This window comes from Bactrocera latifrons, unplaced genomic scaffold (genome assembly GCF_001853355.1).
Source record: "Bactrocera latifrons isolate USDA-ARS-PBARC rearing strain unplaced genomic scaffold, ASM185335v1 scaffold_204, whole genome shotgun sequence".
Taxonomy (NCBI): domain Eukaryota; kingdom Metazoa; phylum Arthropoda; class Insecta; order Diptera; family Tephritidae; genus Bactrocera; species Bactrocera latifrons.
This window is the reverse complement of record NW_017535564.1, coordinates 302,897-314,415: the sequence shown is the minus strand read 5'-3', so window position 1 is coordinate 314,415 and position 11,519 is coordinate 302,897. Positions and strand designations below refer to the sequence as shown.

Below are 11,519 nucleotides of genomic sequence, written 5' to 3'. Positions count from 1 at the left end.
ATTATGTCTAAAAGGTCATTTCTTTTTCCACCAAAATGCAATATTCCATTTGAGGCTCACAGGAAATTGATACTACACTTTTCTAGTCCAGCCATCCATTCTGAAGCTTGTGAAATTTTATAAATGAGAAAACCGCTGAATGGATACTCATCTTAAGTCTTATCATAACATAGCGTCAGAACATAGCCTTGTCACGCCTGATCAGCTGCGTAAAAAAATAAGGAATGTGGTATATATAAAAGCGAAGCAGAGTAAAGCAAAGGCAACAGCTATAATTCAGTATAAAAAAACATATTAAGCAAAAATAATTTAAGCATGTTAGCAATGCATAGGGTGGTCGAAAAAGCCTTTTCGTATTTATAATCACGCTTCAAACTTTAATGATCCAAATATGCACCATAGCCGACACTACTCCAKTAAGRAAGCTCTGCATTGACYGAAACAAATGGTGGTCCGAGRARRCAAGGTCAGGKCTACATGGTGGATGCATCAACTGATGGAAGACGAAGCCTTTTCTATTGATACGTTCTACCCGTTTGTTTTTCGATAGCTTGCTGCAATTTTATCTGTTGTTAACAGTAAAATATAGCATAAATGGTTCCGTCTTTCCAATCCCACCAAGCACTCAGCAAAACCTTTCGAGGCATCATTCCTGGCTTTATGACCATTTGTTGAGTTTCCCCACGCTTGGACCATGGTCTTTTTCACACATTATTGTCGTATTTGATAGACTCTTCGCCTCCTGTTACCATTCGCTTCAGAAATGGTTCGATTTCATTTCGTTTCAGCAAAGAATCGCCGTTGTTAATTSGGTCCATTAAATTTTTCACAGCCAATTCATGTGGTACTCAAACATCGAGCTTCTTTTTGTAGCCTTTTTTAAATGATTCGAAACCGTTTGATGAAGAATGTTAAGTTCGTGAGCGATCTCATGGCTGCTTATGTGGCGATCCTGGTCAAWCATTTTCATAATTTCAGCGTCTTTTCAACGATAGGTCTACCAGAGAGAGGTGTATCGTTCACATCGAAATTTCCAGAACGGAAGTGAGCGAAACATTGCTGTGCTACACRAACTGATACAGTCTCCGTAAACTTCAAAAATTTTATTGGTAGCTTGCGTGTCAYTCTTCTCTATTTTGTARAAAAATTTCAAAATATWGCGARTTTCTWCATMATTTTCACTAATTATTGAACAGCTGTAACTTTTTTCCAACTTCCCCTAATTTAATTTGAAGCCTAAAATATCACCTTTCCAACACTATATGGTATGACACAATGYGATTGATAGCACTGAAGATATAATACACGACTGCCACGATATTCATTGACAAAATACGAAAAGACTTTYTCGACTACCCAATAAACAAGCTGGATTGAATATAAGAAGACAATGTGGCTTGAATGGTCTTAAGAGAATAAGCAATTCATGAATATTTTCCTACTGATTTTGAATGAACTTTGAACTTTAGTTCCAAAGGAACACATTGCTAGTTAGAAATATGCTTATAGTCCTTGAAAAATCTTTCATCAGATTCTCAACGTGCTTCGAATAGAAGATATTACTGAAAAGCTTCCTGAATTTGCGAACTGTATATTAACATGTCTCAAAACATAAATCAAACTCTACTTCTTAAAGCAAAATCGAATTGACAAAGATAATTTCATCAGATCCTTACTAAGTTCATTATTTTTATTTTTATTTTTTATATTTAATATTAGTACTCAAAATCTGTAAAACCTCGTATATCGTCCTGAGGTTATTTATAGGAATTGTCGATCGAGTATGAACTTTTCTAGAAAGCGTTATCTGAATTTTAACTGTATTACATTTGTATTTTTCATCAACACAACACCACCCTGTATTTATATACAGCTGCAAGTATGTATACTTAGATATATAGTATGTACCAATTTCTGTTTTTATTGACGTTAACACAGATTGGCTTCTCGATTGCATAATTTCGCAAAAGAGAAGAAAAAATAAAAATAAATAACGAGATAAGAAAATAAAACAAAAGGAGTCCAGAACACACAGAATTCTGCAAATATTTATGAATATGTGCCTATATAGTAGAAGTGATAGGTTATTAAAAAATTGATAGAACTACGTGCTTAATTGAGTCTACATTTAAAACAACAAAACGGCAACAAATACACTCCTTAAGCTTGGCCCAAGTCACTAATGAGAGCAATATTTCAACAATAGAACAACTTGCATAAAACCATTGTTGAAGTGAASATAAAAGGTGAAAGGCGACAAAAGCAAAAAAACTTCATTGCATTTCACTTCAAGACCCCATCAACTGCGAAGACAGCCAACAAAAGCGCAACAATGCTCCCTGCAACGAGTGCAAAGCAGAATACACTGACATTGTTTATATACTTGCAGTGAGGACTCCGATACATAATGCACTATACATATATATACGTATCTATAAATATATGCTGCATAGGGAATGGATAAGTAGAATTGAAGCGGCGGTGTGGTAGATGCTTTCGCCATACAGTGTTATGTTTATTAGTGGTCARGCTACGAGTGCAACCAGCGTGCAAGGATTTGAGGAGAAAGCATGAATGGAATTCCGASAGTTAGCATTAAGGTCTCTCCTGCCGCTAATTATTGACGGTATGCAGTGTGCATTTCAGTGGTAAACCATTTTAAGCAAAATATGAGAGAATTTATTTAATTAAGTTATACTTAGGCATTATAAACTTTTCATAATGCCAAATATCAAAATGATCAAAAATTCAATTATCCAGCGATCTTCTAGCGTTTCCAAATAATGTTTGTAGTACGAAGGGGCTTTAGCTGCAAATAAGTATCAGCTTCGGGGAAGACAAAGACGTCTTCATTGTAGCTAAACTTCTTGCCCACTGAATTCTCTTGTGGTCTAAAGGCAAGCTAGAGTCAATGAGAGCCAGATTCACAGAAATTCACTTGCGAATCCTTGCCAGGCAGTCAAAAGTATTATAAGCAAATGGAAAGTTTGAACTTTCCTTGGTACCTATTACTAATAACTTCAAATAATATAGAAATATCATGAGAGTTTTTCAGCGATGGCGTGATATCGTTTTAGCTTAGGAGGATAATGAAAGATAGTTTTCATAGAGTCATATATATAAGAATTTTAAAAGACCAAAAAGAAGGTAGAAAACCAATCAGTGCACTCTTATTATAGCACCGTCTCGACTATAAGTTGATTGAAGTAAAATTTCTTAGTCATTGTCGTCAAATGGTATGCATCTGATTTGGCATAATCAGGCCGCGTATTGTAGTATTACCTCACGTGTAGTCGCGAATTTTAGGTGTATTTCGACTTTATGTTCCAAAATAGCACTTGCTAGATTTTAGAGGTTACTTTTCAATTAAAAACCATAAATTCTCCATTGGGTTCATGTCGAGTGACTGGGGCGGTCGATTTATTAGATGTGGACAATTCTATGTTAGTCAGGTCTGCACTATTGACCACATGCGACTTGATAATACCGGAAATTTTGACGTATTCCAAGTTTCTAGGCACTTTGGATTAATTATTATTTTAATATATTAAGGTGCAATGCTTTGTCCATAACACTCTCAACAAAGACCAAATTTCCAAAGCCGACTGCATGTCTACACCATAACACCATTTCCACCACCATTTTAACAGTTCGCCTAATGCTACATTTCTGAAGCTCAGTATTGGTCTTCCGCSACAAGTAAGGCGATAAGTTGATTTTCGACTCTTCAACAAAAATTACTGTGTTCCACAAGTTAAAATCCCCGTTTTCCAGCTCCCAAAACAGCGCGGCTTAGTTGGCTTTTGCTAATGGCTTCTCGGGCTACTCGGCCATTGAAGTCCTGCGCACGTGGTATCCGACGCACAGTTTCAACACAAAATGATTTCCCTAGCTCTTCCGGAATCTCTGTAGTTGACTGTGGAACTGAGCTCAGGTTTTTAGTTTTTCATTTTACGCACTATTAAACGCTCGTACAGACTGATGGACATTGCGAAATCGATTCAGCTCGTCACGCTGATAATTTATCTCTATAAATTGTATGATGTTTCTGACGTCTTCTCCTGGATACGAATTTCGTGTACAATCAGTACACCCTGTTTATTGTATAAGCATTTTCTAAAGTTGACTAAAATCTGTTTTTAACAGCACAAACAAGTTTCCACAGAAAAAGTCAGTGCAAGTTGTTTGGTAATTTATTTATTTATATACATACACTTGAGTGCTGCTGAGTGGCTGTCAATTAACTCTCATTTGTTCAGATAAATGTTCTATTAGCACGCTTCAAAAATCCAATTGTTTTTAGACTTATGAACGGATAAGCAAGTATATAGGTAAGAGCCAAAAAGCTAAAAGGGTGGGAAGCTTCTTGCCTTGTTCGTACTGCAGAAGATTGTGGCAGGATAAATGTTCACCCCGTAAGGTGTGTAACTTTCTTTTTGTGGCTTTATGCGCGCACTACTCTCTTCTTAGATGCTTTTGTATTTTCTTTTTTGTTACCTTAACACTCACTTTTTGGATTTCAGCCTTCTTTTTTTGGATACAATCAATTAAACCGGCGATCCCGGAAACTCCTTTAATAAAGGAACTTTCGAGCTGTGTAGTATAGAAGAAGGGATATATGTMTCTTTTTTTATTTCAAATTTTTTGTTTTACTTCGGCACAAAATCATTGCAATATCGCTCTACATATATCCTCAACATTATCTACATACTAGAGGTATAAGTATGTATATGCATATTCTATCTTCCGAAACCTTTATCACCGGCTTTCTTTCATTCCTTCTTTTTTGTTTATTTTATGTTTTATTTTTTGGCAATTTTCACCTTGCATGCGTTAATTAATTGATTTCATTGCTCACTTTTGGCTCGCTCAACACATGCGTTGCTCCTAGAGCAACTGTTGAGTAAAAACTGCCTATGTATTGCTCTCTCAGCAAGTCTTTGCTCTCTGCACTCATTCACAATTATGACACTTCCACGCGCTCCCTTAAGCCTTAGAGCACACACACTTGCTCTCTTTTTCTCTCATAAAAGCAACCCCTCTTTGTTGATACTCTTGCTCTCAAAGGTGAGTTTCGCACTTGTCTCACCCTTAAATTATTTATTGCTTTTACTTTACCTTTTCTCCTTCGCCGTTTACTAGTTATTTTCTTTTCAATATTCTCACATTACACATTGATTCTATTTTGTTTATCTCACTACGTGCGTCCACACCTCTCGCTTACCCCTCTCCGCCGCTACGCGTAGGCAAGTTTAGCCACCACCTTCGCTTTGCTGTCAGGACTCTAGTCGGCGTATCCTGGCGGTTGAGTGTATTCCTATGTTCGTTTTCAAGTGTCAAACTTGTGTTTTTGAACTTTGGTCGCTTCTGCTTCTTTAACGCATTCGAACTCATTTGTGTTGTTGTTACACTTATTGTTGTCTAACATATCATCTGCGTTGGCTTTGTTGCTCCAGACAATATGTGCTCCTACTTTGGTGTCTACGGCAATGTCGTTCGCCATAATAACTTTATGTGCCGTCATGCATGTGTGTGTGGGTGAGGAGTCGTGTGCATGTTTTGCTGATATTCCAAAAGTTCATGCCACATTCTGCCATACTTCATGCTGCCTGTTGTTATTCCTTTCCGTTATCCTTCCTTTTAGTATAATTATGTTGCTTTTGCTTTGCTTTTTACGCTTATTGTTGTTGTTGCAGCTGTTTTGCGAACCGCAAACAAAGTCAAAGGTGAACATTGTGCCCCTTTCCTTCCCGTTTAATTGCATGGCTGTTCGGCCCTGCTCTGTATGGCAAGTGCTGTTAGTTGGTATTTGCATATGTTTGGCTTGTTGGCTCCCCCCTAATGTCGCCCTTCCACGCAACTCTCTAATTATGCTCAATGTTAGCCTCTGGGGTAATTATTTTAAAGCTGCCATAATTTTCCGTGCTTGAAAAGGCCGATGGCATTTTCTCTCATACAGATGTTTATAGTGTGTGCAATTAAGTAAATGATGACGATGAAGTTACTTCTTGTTTTGTTGCATATTTTTAGGGTTTGCGGAAGTAGTACTGTTAAAGTCCTACACCTACTCTTACGAAAATTTATGCCAATGTCATTTAAAAGTGATATCTTTGTTAAAATAGGTCTCAAGTCTTCATTCTTCTGTTTTTATGAGCGAAATAAATTTTTTAAGGAGATTTTTTGACAAAATGCGGAGGATTAAGCAGTCTTTCAGGCATATAAAAGAAAAAGTAGGATGGATCGGAGCAAACAAATTTGATTGAGTTCCATGACATGCCAAGCCTCGTTCTGATCGATGTTSTATTTTCCACGATCATTGGCTTTAAAGAGTTTGAAGTTTTGGCTAAACGCGAACGAAAGCACGAGCCGATTTATTTCAAACAAAATAAAGTTTAACAACTAAAATATTTACTTAAATTATATTAACTGTGACACAAATTGGGAACTTTGACGGTAAAAATATTTCAGCAGTTCTGACCTTACTCAAAATATTGAAATTTAGGTATATTTTTGAAATCTAGTACGAGATCAACATTTATCGACAACGCAGTTTGAGTTCTCGAGCTATCGAACTATGGCCAGGATACCACCACCATTAAATGGCTAGTGGCGGGAATCGGTAGGAGTCCCACTTTTTCAAAAATGTTTGCCCGTATATGTCCCTACCTACTACGATCCCCTGTACCAAATTTCAGTTTTACAAGGAACTTTCCAAAGGAAACAGAATTTGTTGAATCCATCGSCTCTTGTGGCGCCATCTATATGTCGACTAGTGGGTTAGAACCTACTGTCTTTATCGATTGTCCAGTGAGAACTCCATGACATTTCATTGAATGGAAGTGAAGTTATTGCATTTTAARTGTCAATATGTTTGTGTTATCGGCGTGAAAATGAGCACTAGTGGTTTCAACATTTTCAAATTGACTGACGACCAAAAATTGCTCAGAATCCAACATTCCAAAGACGATTGTTTGAGCAAAAATCACATTTTAACTRTTAACCACTCCCCGTACTCATCTGATATGGCACCGTGMGACTTCTTCCTTTTCGGAAGAATTCATTTTCTCATGAAAGGAAAGCGTTATGCAGAAGTAGAGGCCGTACAAAAGGCTTGCACCGGCACACTGGCGGCCATACCGGCCAACAAGCTCAAAAACTCGTTCGACATGCCTTTGGACCGTGCAAAATCTGTACTTTTTTCAGTCTTGTTTACTTTGAAACGCACCTTGTATATCTTAATTTACTGCTTAGTTTGGCGCTTTGGTTTTCGGTTAATAGCAATTTGTGGGCGTGGCAAAGATCTGATTACGCCCATCTTCAAACTCGAATTTTTTTWTACTATGAAACCTGTGTACCAAGTTGCATCAAGATCTCTCAATTTTTACTCAAGTAACAGCTTGCACGGACGGACGTACGGACAGACCGACAGACAGGCAATCGGATTTGAAATTTTCTACTCACCCTCATACACATATCGTTTAGTTTTAGGTGACAGGTACAACCGTTAGGTGAACAAAACTATAATACTCTGTAGCAACTGGTATAAAAAGTGCTCTACTTCTCTTAAGAGTGGCGAATCGAACGCAGCTGAATAAAAACAATTCACTTGTGTAATGAAACACAGAGAGAATAGCGTACGATTATGCCATTTTAATGAAGTAAAGAGATTCAAAAGTTGCCATTTCATCCATAAAAAACAACGGTTTCGTGTGGTTTATGGGCCGGATCATCAGCCCATAGTTCTTCAAACAGGATACCGATGAAAATGTAACCGTCACTGACGGCCGGTATCGCGCCATGATAACCAACTATGTGATGTCTGAATTTGAAGCTCCTGGACTCGGCGACATTTGCTTTCAACAAGACTGGTACACTCTTTATAAGTATAATTTTAGGAGAGGGTAGAACAAGGGTAAAATCGATAGAACAACAAAGTGACGAACCGCTAAAAACGCACATAGCTCTCAATTGAGCCAAAAATTTAATATTTTCCCATACCTATAATTTGGTTTTTGAGCAGACATTCAAAGTTTCACACTTTATTAGCGAATTCTTCATACAGAGACACTCGTAGTTGTAGAATTAAAATAATTTCATTGCACTATTTTTTATAAAATTCTAATTTAATTCTAATTAATTGCTTGTTTTATCTCTATATTAACAAATCTAGAGGTAGAGGAAAGGTGCGAGAGAATATGACGGCATTAATGGTTCCAATGGAAAAAAATTTCAATAATTGAGCACATTTTCGCCATTCAAGGCGAATGGAATTACTTATTCGGAAATGATAACGATTCGGCAGACATACTTCGATTAAAAGATATATTAATTAAAACCCTTCTATGCCCATATAAATCAGGATCGATAATTTTTAAAGCAAAAAGCTCATAGTTGGATGGAATTTGTGGCGATCGTAGGCCGAGAAGCCTTAAGGGAGAAAGGTGCTTGGATTTTTAAGGGTTACCTCGAAATCCGGGAACACAGTCCTATGGAAAAAAGCTTTAATGGCAAAGTTGCAGATAATAGAAAGAGTTACTACTTTGGTTAACCTTTTTTCATATAACCTCTAAACTTATGTGAAAAAAATAAAAAAGTTTTTGGTTTTTGCGAAATTCGCGGAAATCTAACCGTAATCGTAATTTTTTTGAATGTGATCTGGTCTACGAGAAGGGAGGTAACAACTCTTTTCGTCAGTTTCTCATTATCTCATTAATTGTTCTCCTTTCCAGAGGCTTCAAGGACGTCCAGTAAGTGTTGTTCTTGGTCGGAATATTATTATAGTTCAACGTGTAAGTTGCTAGTGTGGAACATTTAAAAAAGTAACACWRAARAAGTGACGTTTACTCTAATACCGCGCAGCTGCTGTTGTCTTGTTTTCATTCGTCTCTCCTTCCGGATGTTCTGTTATCACATTTGTGTAAGTGTTTCTGTTGATTATCGTCTTCGCATTTCGCATGAAATGAAACATAAGTGTTGATAAGGAATTCAGCGCCGTATACGGACAATATTTCCATGAAAAGGATGATGAGGAAAACAATGAAGAGGGCGATTATGATGAAGACGAAGTATGTGTATCTCAGGCTGAAGATGATACCGAAAAAACTTTTGTTAAGATTGACCTGTCTGTTGTTGAAGTAAAGGAGGAGGAGCTGGTAACAAAATTTCCAAAAAAAAAAAATTATATTTTTTCGTATTTTTACTCTTCTTTCTCTACATTTTTAGGGAACCTTCAAACAAGTTATGACTTTTTGGATTCTATCACGTGAAAAAGTATCTCATCTTCCATCCGAATCAACTAAAAAGTGAAAATTGATTTTTTGACACCCAAGCCCCCTTTCCGTAGACCAGGTCACATATAAATGATCAGTACATATTTTACAAACGTCATTATCTCTACTGCTCATTTGTCTGAACTGCCGATATCGGACCACTATAACATATAGCTGCCATGTAAACTGAACAATCGCAAACAAGTTCTTATATGGAATACTTTCACATTTGACAAGATATATTCACAAAATTTGGTACAGATTTTATACGAAGAAATTGCTCAGATCGGTCAACTATAGCATATAGCTGTCATACAAACTGAACACATAGTTACTAACAGAAATGCACCTGCGAAGGGTACTTAGCTTCGGTGCAATCGATTTTAACGTTTTTTCTTGGTTTTCATTAAAATATTGTTTCTGATGTTAGAAAAGATATGCCCTTTTTTAGGTTTGCTCAGAGAATATCTTCGATGCAAAAAAAGACCACTACTAAACGGTTCGAAGATGCTTTTCTTACTGCCACTGGTAAATAAAATCGAAAAGCAGCTTTGGCTGCGTTCGAACAACTAAGTAATTGAGAATTTTTCACAAAGATTTTGAGGTTATGTTACAAAGGTGTTTACACAAAATTGTAGATATTTTTATTAGTTATTTTCCATAAGCTTCTTGCTTTTGCTGAAATCGAGATAAGCTGTTAGCACTTAAAAATTCGAACACACCATTTCCTTTTACATTTATTATTTTATCTATCTTTTCGATTGGTCTCCATCTGACTATGTTTTTTCCTGCGCATTTCACCATTTTCAAAGGCTTCAGCACTGCCCAAATTTTTACAAAGAGCGAAAGTTGATACTGATAAAATCTTAATTAAAAACACGAAAAAATAACTTTTCCTTAAATTTTTAAACCATAAAATCTCTTTACGCGCCTCGAATTCTCTTTACAAATATATATTTAAAGAAGAAGTAGAGGAAAGTGAATTTTATGAAGCAACACTGAAATACTGGCTATCGATAGCCGGCAATACGCCGTTCAAGTGTTGCCTAGTTTTAACAAAATTACACTTTTGTATTTTTGGGCGCGTTTTAAAAGTGTTTGGCGTTGCTAGTTTATATTTTCAAGCATGTACTCACCTTTTTCCTGCAACTGTTGCCGCTTAACGTCGCCCTTCAGCACTTCAGCCGTGTGAACCAATTCGTTGAGTTGCGGCTTTTTCATTTTCAATTCACGTAAAACTTTCTGCAAAAGCGGGGAAAAATGCGCAAAGCGATTAAAATGAAATTCCATACAGTGCATAAATCATTTAACGGTATTGGGAGCATTTGTGTGTGTGTGTGAGGTTTTGTATTATTTTCATGCAATAAGTGGCTCATAAAATAAAACTTCACTGAAACTGGGTAACCAATGACGGGCAGTCAAAAGGCGCAATATCAGCACGCTGGCAGCGCACACGTGCAACAATTTATTGTCGCTGCTGTTGTTGTACAAGGAAACAACAAAAATGTAGCGCAGCATGCTGTGTACATTGCCGACATAAGTGTCCGGATATGAGAAAGTGCTCGAGCAGTGACCGATTTCGATTTGCAGTGATGCTCGCTATCTCTGACATATACTCACACACACACACACACATATATATATATATATATACACATGCACACACATGCAAATGTGTGAATTCCTTGCATTCGCAGGCATATAGCACTCACCTCCTGCTTCTCGATGGCCAACCGCACCGCGTCGACGTCGTCCACGGCAACACTTTGTATTTTTATCATGTTTTGCTCCCACGTCAGCCAATCCGATATTTGCAATACGGATTTATCGAAACTACCAGCCAATACTCCGGTGCCACTCGCCTCGTCGTTATAATCTGGATAAAAGAGAAAATCAATTTATTATTATACTTCGCGCATTTATTTGCAAATTGGAGAGCTCAGCTCAGTCATGAAATGTAGCATAAAGTAAGGGGAAGCAATACATGTCGGTGATAATTTAAAATTTAAAGAGGTTCGGTTTTATTTATCTTTCATATTTTAAAGGTTTTTTTCTTTTCAATTCAATAGCTATCTCAGAGAGACACCTAGAATTATACTTTTATAACCAGAGCCATATAAAAAATAGAGTTCAAAGGTTACTACACGCCGAGGGTGTTTTTGATACCTCAGATTAGGTTATGTATTCAATTTCTTGAATAACATTAGCCAGGACTACAACCCAAAGAAACTTAACCAAGTACGCAACCAA

At 36.9% G+C, this 11,519-nt stretch overlaps 1 protein-coding gene across 1 annotated transcript in view; it reads right to left on the bottom strand.

Moving 5' to 3' along the window:
• Nucleotides 1–11,519, bottom strand: part of LOC108968144 (dystrophin, isoforms A/C/F/G/H) — a gene marked incomplete at its 3' end in the record, with an annotated part of 344,088 nt that overhangs the window by 232,857 nt on the left and 99,712 nt on the right. Inside the window, 2 exon segments of the mRNA XM_018931935.1 lie at nt 10,406–10,511; nt 10,982–11,145. Of these exon segments, the coding sequence (XP_018787480.1) occupies nt 10,406–10,511; nt 10,982–11,145 (270 nt within the window).